This window comes from Alexandromys fortis, unplaced genomic scaffold (assembly GCF_014885135.2).
Source record: "Alexandromys fortis isolate MF-2015 unplaced genomic scaffold, M_Fortis_MF-2015_v1.1 scaffold_41, whole genome shotgun sequence".
Taxonomy (NCBI): domain Eukaryota; kingdom Metazoa; phylum Chordata; class Mammalia; order Rodentia; family Cricetidae; genus Alexandromys; species Alexandromys fortis.
In genome coordinates, this window is record NW_026067923.1 from 9,838,935 (window position 1) to 9,862,205 (window position 23,271).

Genomic DNA, 23,271 nt, shown 5'->3' on the forward strand with positions numbered 1-23,271 from the left:
ATTATGCAGCTAGTGTGAAACCTGGCACCGGGGAAATTCCCAGAAATCCACAAGGATGACCCCAAGCTAAGACCTGAAGCAATACTGGAGAAGGTGCCTGAACTGGCCTTCCCCTGTAACCAGATTGATGACCACCTTAATTATCATCATAGAACCTTCATCCAGCAAGTGATGGAAGCGGATGCAGAGATTCACAGCTAAACATTGCACTGAGCTCCCAAAGTCCAGTCCAAGAGAAGAAAGAGTGATAATATGACTAAAAGGGTCAAAGCCATGATGGAATACCTATAGAAACAGCTGACCTAAGCTAGTGGGACCTCACTTACTCTGAACTGATAGAAGAGGAACATGCATAGGACCAAACTAGGCCCTCTGAATGTGGGTGACAGGTATGTGGTTGGGGCAGTTTTTGTGGCCACTGGCAGTGGGACCGGGATTTGTTGCTAGTGCTTGAACTGGCTTTTTGGAGCCCATTCTTTTTGGAGGGATAACGTGCTCAGTCTAAATATAGAGGGGAGGGCCTTGTTCCTGCCTCAAAGTGATATGTCAGACTTTGTTGACTTCCCATGGGAAGCCTTACTCTTTCTGAGGACTGGATGGGAGTTGGGTTGGGGGGATCATGAGGAGGAGAGTGGTATAGATATGTAAAATGAGAAAAGATCATTTTAAAAATAAATTAAATAATTTAATAAAAAAGAATGTAATCCAAAAAAATAAAAAGAAATCAGAGAAAAAACAATGGAATGAAATGAATAAAAAATTTCAAGCCCTGAAAAGTAGCCTAGAATTAATAAACTGAATCAATAGAAAACTCAAATTGAGAAAAATATAAAAGTGAACAATCTAGGAACTATAGCAGAAACCACAGAGACAAGCATCAAGAAAAGAATACAAGAGATTAAACAAAGACTCTCAAGCACTGATGAGATGATAGAAGAAATGGATACATCAGTCAGAGAAAATGTCGAATCTTAAAAAAAAAATCCTGGCACAAAATATCCAGGAGAACTAGGACATTATAAAATGTCCAAATCTAAGAATGATAGGAATAAAAAAGAAGAGACTCAGGTCAAAGAAAGAATACTATCAAAAGAATCATAGAATAAAATTTCCTGAACCTAAAGAAGTAGATGTCTATCAAGGTATGAGAGGCATACAGAAAATCAAAAGATAGGATCAGAAAAGAAATTTCTTTTGTCACATATTAATGAAAACACTAGACATACAGAACAAAAAAAAAAGGAAAAGACTATTAAAAGCTTCAAAGGAAAAAGATCAAGGAACATATAAAGTCGGACCTAATAGAATTACACCTGAATTCTCAGCAAAGACTCTGAAAGGCAGAAGGGCTTGAACAGGTATGCTACAGACTCAAAAAGACCACAGATGGCAGCCCAGACTACTATAGCCAGATAAATTTTCCAACACTGTACATGGTGAAAATAAGACAGACCATAATAAAATCAAATTTAAAAAACATCTGTTTACAAATACAGCCCTACAGAACTTTGCTAAAGGGAAACTAACTACACTCAAGGAAACACAGAGACTAAATAATCCAAAAAGAGCTAAATTGAAAGAAGGGACATATACAAACACATGCAAACACACACAAACACAGAAACATGACCACAACTACCAACAACAGAAACAAAATAACAATCACTGGTCATAGATATCTGTCAACATCAATGGTTTCAATGCTCCAATAAAATGACACAAACTAAAATAATGGATGTGAAAAAAGGAGCCATCTTTCTGCTGCACCCAAGAAACACACCTTAACATCAAGGATAAACATCACCTCAGGGTAAAAGGATAGAAAATTGTATTCCAAGCAAATGCACCTAAGATGCATGCAAGTTTATTCATTTTATTATCTGACAAAATAGACTTCAGACAATAGCTAATAAGAAGGGATATATAAAGACACTACATACCCACCTAAGGAAAAGCCTACCGAGAGGACATTACAATTCTTAACATCTATGCCCCAAACACAAGAGCACCACATTTGTAAAAGAAACATTACTAAAGCCTAAATCACATATTGACTCTCACACACTGATAGAGGGAGATTTCAATACTCTACTCTCACCAATAGACAGATCATGTGGCCAAAAATTAAGCACAGAAATGCTGGAACTCTCAGACATTATAAACCAAAAGACGGACTTAACAGATATTTACAGAACATGTCAACAAAACATTAATGAATATATATTTTTATCAGTAACTTGTGGAAATTTCTCCCAAACTGAACACAAACTCAGTCACAAAGCAAGTCTCAAAATATACAAGAAAATGAAATAACACCCTGCATCCTATCTGAACATCAGCTCTGATTAAAACTGAATATTAACAATAACAAACAATATAAAGCCTACAAACTCATGAAAAATGAACAACTTACTGTAAAATAAAAAATAGGTCAAGACAGGAATTCAGAAAGAAATTAAAGATTTTTATAGAGTTGAATAAAAATGAATATATAAAATACCCAGACACAATGATGGTAGTTCTAAGAGACAAAACCATAGCACTAAGTGCCTACATAGCACTAATAAGCTGGATAGATCTCATAATAGCAATTTAACAACATACCTGAAAGCTCTAGACCATAAATAAGAAAGCACACCCAAAGAAATGACAAAAATAAACTCTGTGCTGAAGTCAATAAAATAGAAACAACAACAACAAATTACAAGGAATCAATGTAATAAAAAAGTGATTCTTTGAAAAGATCAGTAAGATTGACCAACCCTTACCAAAATTGGCTAAAAACCATGGAGAGAATTCCCAAATTAACAAAATTAGAAAATTGGGAGGACATGATAACAGACACAAAGGGAATCCAGACCCAACAAAGAAGGAGAATTACAGACAAATTTCCCTTAAAAACATAGGTGCAAATATTTCCAATAAAATTTTTGCAAACTTAATCAGAATTTTTGCAAACTGAATTATCAAAGAAATAATTCACCATGACCAAGCAGGCTTTATCCAAGCAATGCACGAATGGGTCAATATATGTAAAACCTCCATGCAAACAAACTGAAAGGTAAAATCACATGATCATCTCATCAGACACAGAAAAGACCTTTGACAAAGTCCAACATCCCTTCGTGATCCAAGTCCTGGAGAGATTAGGGGTACAAGGGAAATACGTAAATATGATAAAGACAGTTTCCATCAATTACATAGCCAACATTAACTTAAAGGGAGAGAACCTCAATGAAATTCTACTAAAATCGGGAACAAAACAAGACTGTCTATTCTCTTGATATATATTCAATACAGTACTTGAAATCTTAACTAGAGTAATAAGAAAACTGGAGGAAATCAAGGGGATAAGAACTTGAAAGGCACTGGGTAGAGGTGATGCACACATTTAATACCAGCACTTAGGAGACAGATGTAGAAGGAGCTCTGTGAGTTCGAAGCCAGTTTGATCTCTAATGGGAGTTCTAGGACAGTCAGAGCAACGCAGAGAACACCTGTACTATATATAGAGACAGAGACAGAGACAGAGACAGAGACAGAGACAGAGACAGAGACAGAGAGAGAGAATTTGAAAGGAAAAAAGCCAAACTATCTTTATTTGCAGATGATAATATGTAAGTGCCCTAAAAATTCCATCAGGAAACTTCCACACCTGATTCACAGCTATTAACTTGATAAAAGATTAACTCATAAAAAAAAAATCAGCAGCCCTCCTATATACAAATGAAAAATGGACTAAGAAAGAAATTAAGAAAACAACACCTTTCATAATAGCCTCAAATAATATAAAGTATCTTGGAGTAACTCTAACCAAGCAAGTGAAAGACTTGTATAATAAAAACATCAAGTCATTGAAGAAGATATCAGAAGCTGAAAAGATTTCCCATGCTCAAGAATTGGCAGGATTAATATAGTAAAATATGGCCATCCTACCAAAAGAAATCTACAGATTCAACACAATCCTTCATCAAAATTCTAACACAATTCCTTATAGATCTTGAAAGAAAAAAATCAGTTTCTTATGAAAACACAAACAAAAAAATGAGTATAGCTAAAACAATCCTGAATAATCGAAAATCTTCTAGAGGTATCACTATCCATAATTTTAATTTATACTATAGAACTATAGTAATAAAAATAGCATGGTATTGAAACAAAAACAGACATATTAATCAATGGAATCAAATTAAATCACATAAATTCACACACCTATGACACATGATGTTTGATAAAGAAATTAGAAATATACATTGGAATAAAATAGCATCTTCAACAAATTGTTGCTTTCTTATTGCTTATCTTTAATGCTAAATTGTTCTATTTATCACTAAGTACTCCAGAGTCAGATGTTGGGGTGAAAACCTGCTAGATCATAGAGGCCAAGAAGCAATCAACTAAACTTCCTTTTAGCTGGAGACCCAGCAAGAGGGCATCTCTTCAGCTGTCCCAAACCAAAAAGACCAAGTCCATCCCTACTTTCCCTATGTGTTTCTCTATCCATCTCCCTGGCTCCTCTGAACTCTCTATAGCTAATTCCTGTCAATTTGTTGCTGGCTCTGCTCCTTGATCCAAGGTCGATTTTAATAAGACAATTTCAAGTCTTCACAGTATGAACAAATGGTGATGGTCCAGTTGAATGTCTTCATGTAAAAGAGTGCAAACAGATCCATATTTATCACCCTGCACAAAACTCAAGGCCTCGAGAATCAAAGCCTTCAACATAAAATCAGTTACACTGAACATAATAGAAGAGAAAGTGGAGAAGGTCCAGTTCAAGGTCCAGCTATACCACTCATGGGCATAAACCCAAAGGATACTTCATCCTACCACAGAAGCACTTGCTCAACCATATTCATTCTTGCTATATATAATAGTCAGAAATTAGAAACAACTTAGATGTCCCTCAACAGAAGAATGGGTAAAGAAAATGTGGTATATTTACACAATGAAATATTACTCAGCTATCAAAAAATACATCATGAAATTTACAAGCTAATGAATGGAACTAGGAAAAGTCATCTTAAGTGAAATATCCCTGACTCGGAAAGACAATTATAGTATATATTCACTTATATGTAAATATTAGCTGTTTAGTCAATGATAAGCAAGCTAAAAGTCATAGAACCACAGAGGGTAGGTATAAGTAGTGGACTTGAGGGTAAGATTGATCTCATCTCATTAGGAAAAGGAAATAGAATAGATAGTTATGGATGGATGGGGGAGGGGCTAAAGTAGAATGATCAAGGGGGAAGAAAGAAGAAGAGGGAGGGAATATAAAGAGAGACAGCTAGCATTAAGGGACATTCAAGGGGTAGTATGGAAACCTAGTAAAGTATAAACCTCCTAAAATATATACATATATGAAAGCAATCTAAAAGAAATTACCAAATAATGAAGGAGACAGTCTTAACTAGCCATCTCTTGTTACCAAATTAAGCTTACAGAGTAATATTGGGTTACATATAATTAAACTATTAGCAAAGGAGTCCCATAGGAATCCCAAACACTTCAGACTATTGTCAAGAATATAGCTCACTCTCCACAAACTGACAGCAAGGCTTCATTGCTGAAGACACTTACACAACTCAATGAAAATGAAGACATTGAGCTGGTGCCTACATAGAGCCTTTGCCCCTGAGTCCTACTGTCTTTGGTAAGGGAAGGTACTCTGCAAGCTACCAGAAGAGAACGTAAACACCAAGCCAACCACAAATCCTTTGATCAACAGTGGTGCTCTGCCTATAAGGTATGCTAGGGTAATGGTGGCACAAAGCTTGTGGAAGTAATTTACCAATACCTGATTTGACTTAAGGCCCTCTCCATGAGATGGAACCTATACACAACACTGCTTTGATGACCAAGAACCAAAGATTAGATACCCCAGCGTCCTGAGGTAAAAATAACAAAATACAGGTTAAAAAAATCAATCAATCAAACAAAATAAATGTGCTATAAAATTACTCCTAATGACATGTTGGTTTGTTCCCAGACTGTGGTGTAGGAGGTTCTTCTGTCTGTGTTGCTTTCATTGGTTGGATAAAGAAATTGCTTTGGCCTTTTGATAGGGCATCACTTAGGTAGGCAGAGTAGACAGAACTGAATGCTGGGAAGAAGGGAGAGAAAGAGCTGCCATGAAGTCGCCAGGTCAGAGACACTGAATCTTTCTCAGTAAGCCACGACCTCGTGGTGATACACAGATTAACAGAAATGGGTTAGATCAGGATGTGAGAGTTGGCCAAGAAGAGGCTAGATTTAATGGGTCAGGCAGTAATTAAATTAATACAATTTCTTTGTGGTTATTTCGGAGGTTAAGCTAGCCAGACTGCTGGATGCAGCCTGTTCCTCCATACTACAAGACTGTGCCTTGCTCTTCAAAGAAGTTTTCTCCTGCAGAAGATGGAAACAAATACAGAGACCCACAACCAGACATTATGCTGAGAGATATGCCTTGGAACACAGAGCTTTAAATAGGATTGATCTATCAAATTCTGCTCCTCAGAGCTCAGGCAATGCCACAGAAGAGAAGGTGGAAATAGTGTTAGAGCCAAAAGAGATGGAGGACACCAAGAGAAATTGATTTAAAAGTTCTTTAAATCAATGCGAGCAAAGGTCATATGAACACACAGAGATTGGGGCAGCATGCACAGGGCCTGAAGAGGTCTGTATTAGGTACTCTGTATAAATATTATGTTTTTTATATTAGTTTGGTGTTTTTCTGGTATTCATGAGTGTGAATGATTGAGTTGCTGATTCTAGTGCCTTCTCTTTTCCTTCTGTTTATTTATCTTGTCCAAATCTGAAGTGATAGTTTTTGTTTTATCCTATAGCATTTTATGTTGTTAATATTTTATTATTATCCTTGAGAACACTCTGCTTTCTAATGAGAGACAAAGAGTGTGAATACGAATGTGGGGGATATGGTGGGAAGGAACTGGTAGGAGCAGAGGAAATTCCCGAGAAGCCATAATCAGAATATATTATGTGAGAAAATAACCTATTTTCAATAAAAGGGAAAAAAGAAATATGCCATGATTACTAGGTCTAATATTCTTTCAAATAAAATTGGGCATACAGGGACTTGGGAGAAGGCAAGATAGATAAACACTTATGGCAAAACCTTGGGGACCAGAGTTAATCCCAAGCAAATGCAGAAAATTTAGGCAAGAGAGCTATCCTGCCTGTAATCCCATTACTAGGGAGTCATAGCTGAGAGGTTCCAGGATGAGCAGACTAGCTAAATTAAATGTAGTTAAGCTCTAGATTTAGCCAAGGATCCTGCCTCAATAAATAAAGTGGGCAGTGATAAAGGAAGACACTAGATATTAATTTTTGATCTACATAGGCATCTATATGTGCCCACACACATGTGAAAATACAGACACACATGCATACACTACACACACATATTAATAATTAGCTACACTGAAGAATATAAATGCAATATATGAATATTTTAGAACATCCAAATACTTTAGGGTACAAAGAAACTGTGACCCAGTTAACTTAATCCAGAAAATTCCTCACAGGCATAGCCAGATGTTTGTCTCCGAGGTGATGGTTGATTCTGTCGGGTCGGCAGTCAATATAACCCAGCGGAGAGTCTGTGGTCACATCTGTTTGTCCTCATACAAACACTGAAAAAACACACTCACAATTGGGGAGCTAAAACATGTACACAAAAGGGCAGACAAGGATTCTGTTACCAGCTTCTATTACTGTCAGCCTATGGCTCTCCAACTTCATTTAAATGTGTCTATACATAGGAAAGGAAGTAAATTTTAAATATTTCTATGTGAAATCTTTTTCATATTTCACTTCAGTATGTATCAGGGTACACTAGTATTCCAAGACTCATTCATCTGTAATTACAGATACTTTTAAATGTCAGTATGTAAACTCTGCATATGAGTATCAGTTTGATTCATTTTAATAGGTGTATTTTTTTTCAAAACATGGTTTCAAACTGATCTAAATATTTTATTATTTATAAAGGCATTAGTTTATTCACAAGTTCTGACCATTTCAAATAATATACAATTCATATTCTTACAAATTTTTACATATGTGTTAAGATTTCTGCATAACACATTCCTACAAATGAAACCATTGGTTGAAGAGTTCTTTGACAAGCATATTGTAATTAGAATCTGACTGCTCCTTGGAAGCCCATGTTGAGAGGGCTTTATTTCAGCCTGTGTGGCTATTGACAGTGGTGGGACCGTTAAGCTTGCTATACAGCAAGTTAGGATGGATGAAGCTAGGCCATGAGGATGTGTTAGCGAGGAGGGGAATGACTAGGACTTTGGAGTCTTCTCTATTTTTCATCCCCTAGCTTCCATGAGGTGAGCAAGCCCTATTATGCAAGGACTACCTCCTCACACACCCTAAGTAATATGGCCAACTGAAGGTGAACTTGAACCTCTAAAAACTGTGAGCAGAAATAAACCTTTCCTTTATTTTTTTGAGATTTCTTGGGCTTGCTTCAGCAAAAGGAAGCTGATTTACAGTATATCTTCTCTCTTATGTGTGAAAGCTAAAGAGAGGTGATTTGAATGTAGTACAGTGGTTATGGAGATTAGAATAGATGTAAAGGAAGTGTGTATAAAAGACAAATTAAATGTGATTATTACATGCTGTGTATGTTTTGAACCATCCCAATGAATTACGTTCATATGTATAATTACTCATATAATTTAAGAGTTTTTGTTGATTCCTACTTTCATTGTTTAAATTAGCATACAAAAGCTTCATTATGATATTTTAAGCATAATTGTCTGTTGTTGATCTTCCTTTCCACAAGTGTCTTCAGCTCCCTGACCCTCCTGCCTTACTCTTCCACCCCAATAGTTCCTTTCAACTTTGATGTCACGTGTCCTATGGTCCTTCCTCATTTCCTTGACACCTTTTTCTCTTTTAATATTCCTCTTTCTAGTTTCATGAGCCTCTCTCTCTCTCTCTCTCTCTCTCTCTCTCTCTCTCTCTCTCACATGAATATGCTTTGAAAGCTATTACCCACATGTGGAAAAGAATTTACAGCAAATACCCATAAGACTTGAAAGCCACTAGAGAGTTCTGTGCACGCATATGTTCATTGCTGCTCTATTCGCAACAGCAAGGAAATGGAGTCACCCTAGATTGTTCATCAGCCGATGAATGGCCCATAAAAATGTGCTACGTATATACAATATGCTTTCATTCAGTCATAAGAAAATGAAACTTGGAAATTTGCAGGAAAATGGATAGATTTGAAACTGTTATTTTAAGTGAAGTAACTTAATTTCAGAAAAAGCACTTTTAATTTGATATATTTAAACAACTTTCTAATACAAAAATTCCACCAATGTTAATAAAATAACTATATTTACACATCAAATTGAAATATATATTCACATTTAAGAGAACACAATTTCAAAATTATTGATTCTTTCAGCAATTTGCATCCTGTCGTCTAAATACACTGCAGTATTGTGTAATATTTTTGTGACTAGCTGGAGGGTCAGTAAGATTTGTTTTGCTGAGAAGTGTACAATTTTTCAATTCCTATATTTAAGGACTTATTGATAATTGTGTTGTATATAACAAAGGCCTAAAAACGTTGTGTTTATCTTGTCAGTCTCTACATTTTGAACAGTTTAGCTGATTCTGTAATTTGCTTTAATTGTTCGATTATGGAACCAACAGCCTTTTAAGAAATGGTATGTGATGGAGATTTGGAGATTTATATATAATTTTATTCCAGAATATCTGTATTATAACCCTGTATCATAATTTGCATAAGAACATGTATCCATGAATTTCTATGTTGTATCAGTGACAAACTGAAAAACTGGAATTTAATGATCATCAAATATAAACTGATTTAAAATAAAATAAAAAGAGAAATGGTATGTGAGACGATGTTATGGTTAGAAGCTAAATGTGTCCCCCCAAACACAGGTGTTGAAGGCTTGCTACCCAGGTGTTGGTGCTGTAGAGAAGCTGCAGACATTGTAGGTTCCTGAGCCACGATGAAGGAAGTTCACCTTCCGAGACATGTCCCTGGGGATGCGGTGATACTGAGTCACTGCCCTGCTCCTCGGCCTCTTTCATCCTTTTCAGCTTCCACGAGTGGAACAGGTTCCCTCCCGGACCTGCCTCCCACCACAGGCTTGAGAGAAAACGGCCAAGTGGCCGTGGCTGGACTTCATGAGTCAGAATCAACCTTCCTCCTTTACGATGGTGTTCTCACTGATTTTGTCACAGTGCCTGAAACTCACCCATGCATAGGCTGGGGACTACTTTACTAAAATTTTATTTTGAAGTAATTGTAGACGCATATGCAATTGCAATAAACTGTACAAGAAATCTCGTATTTCCATGTTCCCTAGTGGGAATATCATGTAAAATACAGAATAACACCGAGACCAGCATATTGACACTTGCTCAGTCCAAACGCAGAGATCATTGCCACCACCCTAAGGACCTCCCATGTTGCTAACGTAGAGCCCTACTTGCTTTGCTCCTTCCTCTCTATAACTCTCAACCCCTGAAAATCAAAAGTCTGATTCCTGTTTTTATGACTTTGCCACTATTACATGAATAGACTCGCATATTAAATAAACTTTTAGCTTTCCCATTCATATAATTATTTGGGGGATTTGTGTGTATTATGTGTACATCAAAAATCCATATTCTGTTTAATAATACTATATTATATACACTTTTATCTATTTCTATTACAATGTTTCATAATTTTGGCTATGAGAACCTAAGCTATCATACTCAACATAGTTGGATCTAAGTTTGGAGTGGAGAGCAAAAGAGAAAAGGAGTGTAGACTGCAACAGAATTCTAATGACAGTTAACTAGCAGGAAGAGGTGTAAGAGGGTGATGGGGTGAATACGGCCGAAGAATACATCAGAGTTAAGTGAAAATATCATCATGAAACATCACTTTGTACAATGAACACATACTAATAAACATGACATATGTTAAAGTTTTTTGATGTGTATTTTATGCATGTTTATATGCATGCACCCCATGTGTGCCTGCTGTCTATAGAGGCCAAAAGAGGACATTAGATCCTCTGGAATTGAAGCTACACGGATGGGAGTGTGCTCATCACTCTTTTTGCACTATGGTGTGGTGTAAGATATCCTGTGTTCACTCATCTTATACAAACCTGGGATCAACCATTCCTTCAGGAACACCTGGTTCTTTTTATCTCTTGTTTATTTTTTATTTCATGTGCATTGATGTTTTTGCCTGCATTTATATCTGTGTGAAGGTGTCAGATCCTCTAGAACTAGAGCTACAGACAGTTGTGAGCTTCCATGTGTGTTCTGGGAATTGAACCTAGGGGCTCTGGAAGAGCAACCAGTGCTCTGAGCCACTTGAGTCTTCTCTTCAGCCCACCTTCTGGGAAGGAAGGCTATTTAAACACCACAGTCTGGTGCCACCTGTGTTCATTGCCACTCGGGTGTTGCATTTCCAGTTTCTTTTATTTATTTTTATTTTTCCATTCCATTATTTACACTTCCTTCCCTCCCCCCAATCCCCTCCTGCTCCTCCATACCCCCTCCTCCCACTCCCACCCTGCTTAAGAGAGGTCACGGAACCCTGCCCTGTGAGAAGTCAGTTTCTCACAGCAAACAGAGTAAGGATAAAAATGTGGTACAAACGCCTTAGCATAAGTAAACTCTCCAAATCTTCCTGAAAGTCCTTAGATTACACAGCACCTGCAGTCCCACTCTAACATTCAAGCTTTCTCCACTTCTAATCTCTGATTTATATCTTCATCTGGGAGGAAAAAATGGCTTTCATGATTTTCAATAAATGCGATTCTTTTCTTAATACCTGTATTAACACCCCCCCCCTTATAAAAAAATCATCTGGTCCTGCCAAGTGATTGCTCCTCTGCTCAGCTCCTGAATCAGGTCCACATATCCTCAAGGTCACCTGCCCAATTTAGCTGTGCTCATTGAATGATTCTGCCTGACGGCTGCTTAATTTAAATAGTAAGGAAATAAAGAGGGCCATAGTATTTTCAAAATCCCATATTTCCATTGATCACAGACTGGGATTGGTATGTAAAATAAAATAAAAGGCTGTTTTAGAAAAATAATAAGAGCATTTCAAACACTGAGATATTACTTGCCTCTTCAAATATGTTGGTAATGTTTTTGAATTTTTTTTTATCTTCTTTTGCTGGGGCCAGGAGTGCTCAGGAATGACTACAGATCTCGTGTATAAAAGGCAAGTGCTTTCCCAGTCGGCTACATCCCCAGCACTACTTCATTATGGAGTAACTTTATTTCCTTATAAACTAATTGAAAGAAGACACAACAAGGTAGAAATGAAAAATAAATGTACTAATAACCTAAAGCATATTAAATGCATTTAAAGATTATTTTAAGGTAAATCAATACAAATGTATTAACTTTGGCTTTGGAAAACTTTATTCAAATGATCATCTTACCTTATGTATGGTTCTCTAACTGTTTCAGGATTATAAAGATTAAAATAAATTTAGAAACAAGAAAAACCTTTATCACTTCAAGAACTGAGAGGAAATCTCTGACAAGAGTTGCTCCAAACACATACTGGCTTATCATTAACTTGAAGACTTTCTAAGTATCATGCTGATATTTTTATGACTTCTCCCTTGGAAGCATTTTATTAAAAATTACATTTTTACATTAATCTTTCAGAATTATGTGGGCATAGAGCTCACCTCTTGAGTTTAGCAAGGGGTGACTTGTATCCTTCTGTACCCTTTATAGCCATATGCTAACCACAGCCATCAGCATGTGATGTAGGATTCCCCTATGCATGCTGTGAAACCATTGGTTAACAAAGAAACTGATTTGTGCCTATAGCAGAACAGGGCAGAACAGAGTTAGGTGGGGCAAACTAAACTGAATGCTGGGAGAACGAAGGAGGAGTCAGAGAGAAGCCATGTAGCCCTACCAGAGACAGATGCCAAAACTTTACCAGGTAAGCCACAGCCTTTGTGGCAATACACAGATTAATGGAGATGGGTTAATTTAAGATATGAGTTAGCTAGAAATATGTTTTCACTATTGGCCAAACATATTGCAAATAATGTGGATCCTGTGTGATTATTTCAGTGATGAGCAACCGGGAACAAACAAGCAGGCTCTCACAAGAACCATGCATACATCTCCACAGACAGGATAGCTTCCTAATAAGAGCAGGGTATGCTTTTCAGACTATAAAGGATATTAACAAAGAAAAGTCATGAGCTTGGGAATGATGGAAGCAGACTGAAGTTTGAGCTTCCATAAGTGTAGGTACCAGAGATGAGCAAGCAATACTAGAGTGTAATGTACAAAGATGGGTCTGGGGATGCCCAAGATCTGGTCGTGAGTCCAACTCGCCCTGTGTGCAGCGAATTAGTTCATACAGATTTAGGCCATATGAGTAGTGGGACACTGAACTATAAGCATGAAGAGAAAGTGACTCCAGTCTTCTTGGAGAAAGTTAGACCACATTCAAAGAAGTACTGAGTTTGGCTGACTGCACAGTCAGCACACATAGACTTGAAATTTCTGTGAAAACACATGAGTACCCTTACTATTCTTTGAACTAGCTCATGATGTCATACTCTCAGGTGAGAACAGAACCAATATGCTTGGCTACCTTGAGTATCTTTCCAACCAGGAAATAATTACTGTATATTTAATAAAAAGGGGAACTAAAAATGCATAGCTCTTTGTGTAAAAAATGAGGGATGTTGATGCTCCACACCACGTAATCTCTCAGGAGCTAATTTAAGTGGTTTCTACTAAAGTCAAAAGGGGCCAGTTTAATTCCCTAAGCAGGTAAATGTCAAGCAATTCAGGTGCAGAGTTTTTAAGTACTGATTTTTTAAGAGATATTAACATGCTGGCCTGGGGGGTTGATACAACTTCTGTTTTTACACCACACATTTATGTGTGTTGCAAAACTACTTCACTTTTGTGGAACATGAACCATTTTATACCTTGCCAGTTAAATAAGAACTTAGATGTAAATTTTAAAGTGAGCAAAATCACAGTTCCATAGTATCACAGCTCTGTGAAACACTCTTTGCAAACCAAATGCCCAGGTGACACACTGCTTGCCTGCCTTTAGAAAGCCAGAGGGAAAACTGAAACTATTACATGCTACATAACTTTCAGAGTTGGAGGAATGCAAGTCATTTTATCATGCATGGGCTCATAATCTTTTAAAATATCATCACTCGGGGCTCTTATGCAATGATTTTTAAAGCATGGTTTGCTATGCTTCCAACTGTTTTAGGTCATGTTTAAAGGCAGTTTAAATGTATATTCCTATATGACTTCAAATTAAAGTCAGCTTCAATTTATTTTGGAGGTGGTGAATGCAACATTTTTTAATCATCACACATAACAAATTAGCAGTGATAAAGCCAATATTAAGAGATAAATAAGTACAGAAATTGAATAAATAGATTTCAAAGCTTAAAAAAATTCAGTCCTGGAATAGTGAGGCATGCTTTTAATTCCAGCATTTGGGAGGTGGAGGCAGGTGGACCTCTGAGAGACCAACCTGGTCTACAAATGAAGTTCTATCCAGGGCAGCCATGACTACATAGTCTTAAAAAATCCAGAAAATCCAGTCATTCTAACCCTTGGGAGGAGGTTATCTTTCCTATTTGATATTTTTAAATAACCTTGATAATCTCCCTTTAAAGTGTTTCACTGTATATAGTTTTCTCCAAACATTCCTCACATACAAAGCCCACAATGGGACACACTTCTAGATACTGCATGTTTTGACAACTGAGGAATCCTGTGTCAGTCCTCCAGACAACATTGTAGGTCATAAGTATGGGAGTTGCCTATTTTGATTGGTGGTTTGTCAAAGAAAATTTTAAGTTTCCATTATTATTTCTCAAAATGTGGTCCAAGAATTGTAGCAATCTATTGTACTACTCTTGATGGTCCACATACCAGGGAGTCTCCAGGGAGGCTTCCAAGTCAGTTCTGAGAATCACTGAGTCTCGGGAATTTGAGATCGTCAGCATCCATCTTGTAGATGGTATTTCTGTACTCTGGGTGTTGTGTTTGTTTGTTGCTGTTAGGTTTGGTCACTTGGGGGGTTTGCTGTATTTGTGACAGGTATTGCTCTCCACCTTTGAATTTATTATATAGCTCAGACTGACCGGGTAACTATGGTGATCATCTCTCTGCAGCCCCACACGTGCCAGGATGACCACTGTGGGCCACCACATCTGACTTCTACGCTGATTTCTAACTCGAGGAGAAACATCTGCTCTCAGAGCCAAGCTCTAGCACCGTGGCTGCCCGAGCATCTGCCCCACCCTGCCCTTAGCAGAGAACTTACCGTGCTTTTTTTCCTCCCTTCAGTGATGGAAAGTGCTCATTAATCCTTAAAAATTAGCTACTCATCACTTCGATCCAGGCTAATGGGGATTATGTAATGTACGTGCAGTACAAGAGAAGGCTTAGAATTTTGTTGGGTTTGGGTGAAGAGAGAGAAAGCTTTTGTGAAACAATTTCCTCTGTCACTTAAAACTCTTCCGTGGGGAATTAGGTGCTGAGCATTAAAGGGGAGGAGACAACTCGTAAATACCAACCTGAGCTTCTTTCCTAATTACGCAGAAGGTTAATTCCATTATTATGACTTGGGAAGAAGGATGGGAGTGTTGAAATAAGTGAGAGAGCTGTCTCTTAGAGAAATTCACTTGTTTTTCCGTGGCTAATGGAGCTTTAGATTCCAGGTTGTCAGTCGACAAATACAGTCTAAATGTATTCGTGTGGTTATTTTGATGCAATTTATATACTATTCATCATTCTGCTTCTACCTTTCTGTGTTTTACCGATATGAGGCCGTGTGTAACTTAGAAGCATTAAAACTAAGCATAAAGAAAGGGTTCTAGAGGCTCACACGACTGGAGGGTACCGATTTAGCAGAAGCAAGATTTCCTTTGCCAACATTTTGAAATCAACAGAATATTAATAGAGCCGCAAGACTTTGTGGTCCTGTTAAAGGAGTTTTTAATTCTACAACAGTTCTAGATATTACCACATTAACTTAAGGTCAGGCAGGAAAACTTTAGGATTACGCAAAGCTTAGATATTTGAAAGCTGTTCTCCCCAGGGAAAAAGACTTAGTTAATACACACACACACACACACACACACACACACACACACACACACACACACCATGAGTCCTTTCAAACTGGGCCATTAATTCGCATCATTATTTCTCTCTCTTTCAGTCTCTCTCTCAGTCTCTCTCTCAGTCTCTCTCTCTCTCTCTCTCTCTCTCTCTCTCTCTCTCTCTCTCTCTCTCTCTCTCTCTCTCTCTCTCTCTCTCTCTCTCTCTCTCTCTCTCTGTCTCTCTCTCTGCATCTCTCTGCTGCCCTGGTCTGCAAGAAGCGCCTCCATCCTCAATACCAATAATAACCCCCTTTTCCCCTTTCTCCCCAACTCTTCGAGCTAAGAGATCTGCAGCTGTTTTTCAGGTGTGTGTGTGTGTGTGTGTGTTGGAGGAGGTCAGTCGGTCCCTTCTCTGGCTCCCCTCTAGTGGGTGCTCATCTAAGATAGTGGACAGTGAGAGTAAGGAACCCGGGGCTTCCGTCCCTGATGAGCCTTGCCACCTGAATACCTGACCTCACCCCCAACCGCCAGCACTGAGCGAGCAACCTGCGGTGCCCCCAGTGAGTACCCAGCTTTCTGCCCCTAGGTCGCAGTTTCCCTCTTGCTCCTGCTCTTTTTCCTCCCTTGTGTTTTTGTCACCAATTATTTAAAGGCGAAAAAAACAACTCAAGATAGTCTCCTCAGAAAATAGGCATGCTTTCCCCCAACCCTTCCCTCCCGCCTCGTTTCAGCCTTTGAACACAGGTAGGGGCTGCTAGGCAAAGGGCTCTAGTTTCAAGCACAGATCAGTATCAGGTTCCCAACGGGCCAGCTTCCCTCCAGTTCAACGTATTCTTTCTCCACTGGGCACTTCCTCCCCCCTTTCAGCCCCTATTCTGCCCATATTTATAAAAAATTATTTAACATGCAAGATAGTGTGAATTCCAGGTGTGTGTGTGTGTTAGTCTGATGATCTGCATATGAATTGCCTGTCTCACTCTGTGTGAGCCCTACCATGTGGCTAGTAGATGCAGGACAGTGGGACGGCTCCAATTGTCCTGCTAGGCTAAGGGTGGACCCTCCGGAACTCACCTGTCTGCGTCCAGGTAACTGGCCAAGTGCCCTCTGGGCCGCGTTCCAGAACAGCTAACCAGGCAGTGCTCCCTCTCCCGCGCATTTGCTCTGCACCCCACCTCCAGTTAGGGGGATTCTGATTTTATTTCTGCACCCCAACCCCCAAAGACAGCGGGATCATTGCCCACCAGGGCTCCTTACCTCAAACAGAGGACCGATCTTGTTTTTCTCCAGGTAAGCCTGGATTCGGGTTTGTTGACGAGACGCCATGGAGAAATAGATGGGTCAGCTGAGAGAAGACAGTGCCCCTTGGCTGGCGACAGCCCCTCCTTTGCCCCTAAATGGACCCGGGACAGGAGCTCTGGAGCCTGGGCTCCCTGGCACAGCGGTGGGCAACAACCGAGTAAGCGGTGAGCGGCGAGCCCGAAGGGAGCAGGAAGCAGAAAGCAGGGAACCCCAGCGAGGCTCTGCCAACTCAAGCAACTCCGAAGCGAGGAAAGAACTCCATAGCGTCCTGCAGCTCGCGCCCACCGGCTCAGCTTTCCGCAACGCGGCCGCCGCGGGGAAATCGCGGGCAGAGGCTCGTTTGTCCTCTGGGCGGCAGCAGCAGGAGCCGGTGGCGGTGGCCAGAGGCGAGTGTCTGTGCAGCGCCTCCGGTAGCTCAGCTTGGGGACAGCGGCGGCCGCAGGGATGGCAGCGCACGGAACCGCCCAAAGCGCGCCACGGTGTGCGCCCAGCTCCAGGCTGCCAGGAGCCAGTACCCAGGCTGCTCCCCGAGGCGGTGCTTGCTCCCTAGCGACAGCGCCGCTCAAAAAGCCAATGGTAAAGGTGCTTCTTTCAAAGTGCACATAAATCTGGTGCTTGTTGGCTACTCCTTGGCAGCTACAACTGCAGTTCCAAAGAGGATGGTCCTCACCACCCAGGATGATCCTCTCCTGGGCGCCTGCTCTGCCGTCACTAGTTGAGAAAGAGAGAAAGCCAGAAATTAAAGGTAGTGGGTGCGTTTTGAAGCGAAAACAAAGTTGCTTGTCTTTAAGAAAATAATGATAAAGAAGATGAAAAAGGTATCTGATCTGGCCTGGAGCAAGTCAACTGTCTGAGAACTGATTGAAAATTCCCGAAGTGCATACACCCAAAGGCTGGAAGCAACCCCTGGCCATTTGGAAGGGAGATGAAACAAAGCGAGCCAGCTCTGGGCTTCCAAGTTTGCTTCTCTGCCCACGCCTTCAATTCTGCCTCTAGCTAGGGCTCAGGCGCTCTAGGTGAGCTCCCTCCCAGCATTGCTTCCTCTAGATACCTCTTGAGCACCCCACTTTTACCTAATCCCTTCTTATTATGCAGGGCTGTTCAAACGGAAGATATACAGCTATCACTGGGCTTTCTGTAGAGTTCTTCGCAGTTTTTAAAAACACAATATAAAACACGGAAGCTTCAAAGACAATTTCCCTGGTTCCAAACCATTATGTATTGCTAGATCAAAACATTTAAACTAAAACTGCTCATTGTCTCTACAATAATAGGCAATGGTTTCCTTAAAGCTGACTATTACGGTATAGATTTCTTCTCCCCACCCCCCACCCCCGCTGTGTTCCCAATTTCTGTGACTGTTGTCTTTACTGGTGTCCAAGCCTCTCTCTATTTAAAAATATCCTGGCAACGTGCAATGATTACGATGAGAACGGATCATTTCCAGAAGTATTATAGCAATTACCTTGAATAATTCACATACGAGAAATCTACCAGAGGCGTTAGAGTATTAGTTGCCACTGATAACTTGAAACAAACTTGATTTGGTGTGGGAAGATGTCCAAACTGTTACCTTTGCAATCAGCCTGGGATGACCTGCCAGGGGCCGGCAGGAACAAACAGTAGTGATGTGTTAAGGGCTGTCATATATGTTCTGTTACAGTACACAATTATACTTACTTATTTACTTTTTAGTATGCTAAGGATATAGTGACTATATGATGTGTGTATCAACATTTCTATGATATATGTTGTGGAGTTGGAAGGAAGGCCTGTGAGACACCTAAAGTTCCAAATATTTTTTTCATTATTTTTATTGAGCTATATATTTTCCTCTGCTTCCCTCTCTTCCTCTCTCCTCCCCTTCAACCCTTTCTGATGGTCCCCATGCTCCCAATTTACTCAGGAGATCTTGTCTTTTTCTACCTCCCATGTAGTTTAGATCCATGTATGTCTCTCTTAGGGTTCTCATTTTGTCTAGGTTCTCAGGGATTGTGAATTGTAGGCTGGTTTTTCTTGCTTTATGTCTAAAACCAACTTATGAGTGAGTACATATAATGTTTGTCTTTCTGGGTACAGCCTCTTTGGATATCAGTATGGCAATTTGTCAGAAATAAGGAAACAACCTTCCTCAAGACCCAGCAATACCACTTTTGGGTACATAACCAAATGATGCTCAATCATACCACAAGGACATGTACTCAACTATGTTCGTAGTAGCATTGTTTGTCATAGACAAAACCTGGAAACAACTCAAATACCCCTTGATTGAAGAATGGATAAGGAAAATGTGGTACATTTACACAATGGAGTACCACACAGCAGAAAATGAAAATAATGATATCTTGAAATTTGCAGGCAAATGGATGGATCTAGAAAACATATTGAGTGAGATAACCCAGACCAAGTATTATAAATTCTACATTGTTATTCAAGATCAGGACTGTCTTCTCTAAAGTGCACCTACTTTGTCTAAGAGAGATAATGAATATCTTTCTTAAAAATCAAATAATTAATATAATGAATAAGTCTTCATCAAGCCCAGAAGAACTACATCAAGAGTCATCTACATCAAGAACTACCTCAAGGAAAAGACAAAGTTTGCGCTGGCTAAAGCTTATACATTAAAGAAGATACATGCTGATACTCTAAGCTTGTGGATAATAATAATCAGTGTCCAGCCCACCAAAGCCTTAAATGTCTTGCTCAGGAGTGACATATCTTGTGAGTGATGGGAATTGACTATTTGGGTTCCCCATTCCACGGTAAATTATGACGGCTAGGGTGAAGCCTCGGGTTTGGGATGAAGAGATGAGATTTTATCAAGACATGCATGAGAGCCAATCTGTTGATTACTGTATGTGAAGTGAGATAGGAGAGGGAAATAAATAAGGACACTGGTTTCTGGAATAAAGTTGGGAGATAGTAATTTCTTGTCCAAGCCACCTATTGTAAAATTGATTGGTCTGTGTTTTAATTCAGACCTTCTGGTTCTCAAGTGGAGTCTGTTTTCATCCCATACTCTGTAGTGTAGAAATTAATCAGTAATTGAGCTTATCAATATTAGCATGCCCTGTGGCGAGGGCTCCATTTAAGTATGAGGCACTCCATAAGAATAATGAATGAGATACATTTTAGTAGATCAGTTCCGTTCATCTGGGGAGTGTTAGACAAAACGTTGCCTCTGACTCATGGTCCCTACAGTCTGCTTTGTCTCATTTACTTCTTTGCATACATACTGTCCTCTAAAACTGCGAACTATTAAAATCACAAACTGTGTTTTAATAATTTTAATAATCTTCTTATACTTACAAAATGCAATATGTTTTCAAAAAAGTAAGTTCTTTGTAAGCTTACCTTTAGAACCCTGTGACTCTACATCTTAATAACTTTAATCATTAATTCTTTTTTATGGTTGATTAGGTAGCTGGAGAAACGGCCCAGCTGTTAGGAGACCTTGCTGCTCTTCCACAAAAGTGTCTGATTCCTAGCACCAATGCCAGACTGTTGACAAATACTTGTACCTCTAGCTCCAGAGTTATCTAGTCCTTCTGACAGACACATATAAATACAATTTTAAAAACTAAAAATAAATAGTTTTAAAAGATTGATTGAAATGTAATGCTGGCCTTGGATGGAATTTAACAAGCTTTTTCTGTCCCCATTAATTTGGTATCTCTGGGGTCCTTTCTCTGTTTCTGGCTTCTGTACAGCACAGAAGACCGTTTTTAGTGAGGCTGGATTGACCTCATTGTGCTCTAGGAGTGCCTGTCAGCATAATTTACAAGAATACAGAGTTCAATTTATAGAATGTGCTAAAGCCCTTGTCTAACTCCATTTGTAAGACACCTTGCACAGCTCCTTAAACAAATGATTTTCAATGAGAGACAGGGAACAGTGGTGAAGTCCAATTGACCCAGCTCAGAGCATGAGCAATGTGACCTCTTGAAACCAACTCAGTACAGTGGCCAGAAAACAGAGACAGTCTCTTAGGTTTCTTAACTGAGACTCTTGAGCCCTGAAATATGGTCTGCCCTTTCTTTGATGATTTTTATCTTCTTACTTTGCAATAAACAGAGACAAGTACCTTCCCAAAGAACACGGCACCTGTGAGCATTCTGGCCACTCAAGGGGAGTGAACAGAAGGAGCTTGCTCCGTTTCTGCCTGACCAGGTACAAACGCCATATCTATCAAGCACTGAACACAGTCACCACATTTTCTCCACTGAACCAATGCATTTAATCCTGGAGATAATGCCAAGAAATAGGTGTTTTCGCTTTCCTCATCTTTTCCGGATGAAGAAATGGAGACACTCAGCAAACAAATAGCTTATCCCTGGTAAAAACTAGCAAGTAGAACAGAATATGAGCTTGACCTTCTATGGTATTTGAAACACTGAAATCCTGGCTACCGACATTGACATTCCAAGCACTCCATTTTCCTTTGCTTTGGATTTGGCCACACCAACAGCTGTTTTGATAATGAATTTCAACTCCTCAGTGTGCAGATATGAGAAAGGATATGGCTTGGACAGCAGAGAGAAGGATAATTCTTAGATCGTTCTAAATGAACACATTGTCTTTTATGATTTTCAAAAACAGCTAATCAATCACAATCAAACTAACTGCTCTTAGTTAGACCCTATGAAATTCAAAATGGCAATGCTTTTGTCATCTGGTAATCCCTGATTTCCACTCTTACCCAGTAGAATTCCGTCTTTTTCATTTTCACACTTAAATATTAGATTTTAATATTGATTTTTAATATGTGAGATGGTTATAAGCAATCTACATCTCAAACTCCTTAATTTATGGCAGTAACTTTATACCAGGCATATTCGCTAAGTCAGTCATGATCCACTTGAAGAATGTCTGCAGATATCAGACTGTACATATATTTCTTATTTTGTCAGAAAACTCTCAAATGTTATGGGATTTTGCTTATATTTTTGCAATGACAATGTCTTTAGTTTTCATTCTTTGTTAGGAAATGGAAAGCGATAGCAATGTTACATGATACTGAATATGCTAAAAAGAAGGAGAAGAGCAAGAATGTCTAAACAAACAAAGATGATGTGCCAAGGCCTTAGGCAATGAAATTCTACTCAGTGTGCACCCTGGGGAACCAGGCTCTGTGCCTAGGACAGCACACACTTTTGCTCCAGTCTACCTATCAAGAAACAAGCAACATGAATCCCATTTCTCAAATACACATCTCCATAAATGCCAGCTCATTTTCAGCTGTAATAATGTGAACCACAACAACACCGGCAGAAAAGGTTAAAGGGAAATTTTAGGTGAATTAATGAACTTCCAGGGGCCAGAATGAATTTAAACTTTAAATATATAATGGTGCAATGACTTTGCACTCTGAAAAAAAATATGAATTCTATAGTAGCTAAAATAATCAGCAAATTCTCCCCTTCTGAAACAGATACTGCCCTGATGTGGGAGTGTCATATCAATCTGTTGATTTCATTGGCTGAGCAATAAAAGAAACTGCTTGGCTGGCCCTGAACATAGATGGGAGGAGAAAACAGAATAGAATTCTGGGCGGAAGAGGAAGTGAGGTCAGACTCTGCTCGGCTCCCCAAGAGACGCCATGCTCAGCTCTCCCGGGTAGACGCAATAGCTCTGCTCTCTGAGGCACACGCGATGAAGATGGACATAGGCTAGAATCTTCCTGGTAAGCGCACCTGGGGTGCTTACAAACATTACTAGAAATGGGCTAGTTCAGGTGCGAGAATTAGCCTGTAAGGGCTAGAGTTCATGGGCCAAGCAGTTAAATGAATACAGTTTGTGTGTTGTTATTTCGGGCATGAGCTAGCCAAGCGGC

General features: G+C 39.3%; 1 protein-coding gene and 1 pseudogene across 1 annotated transcript in view; one reads left to right on the forward strand and one right to left on the reverse strand.

Moving 5' to 3' along the window:
* Positions 1 to 17,526, reverse strand: part of CUNH8orf34 (chromosome unknown C8orf34 homolog) — a 365,453-nt gene extending 347,927 nt beyond the window's left edge. Inside the window, exon 1 of the mRNA XM_050142135.1 lies at positions 17,391 to 17,526. Coding sequence (XP_049998092.1) covers positions 17,391 to 17,459 — 69 coding nt within the window. The 5' untranslated portion in view covers positions 17,460 to 17,526. The remainder of the gene's footprint in view (positions 1 to 17,390) is intronic.
* A 2,681-nt stretch (positions 17,527 to 20,207) lies between these two features.
* Positions 20,208 to 23,271, forward strand: part of LOC126501449 (60S ribosomal protein L29-like) — a 34,874-nt pseudogene continuing 31,810 nt past the window's right edge.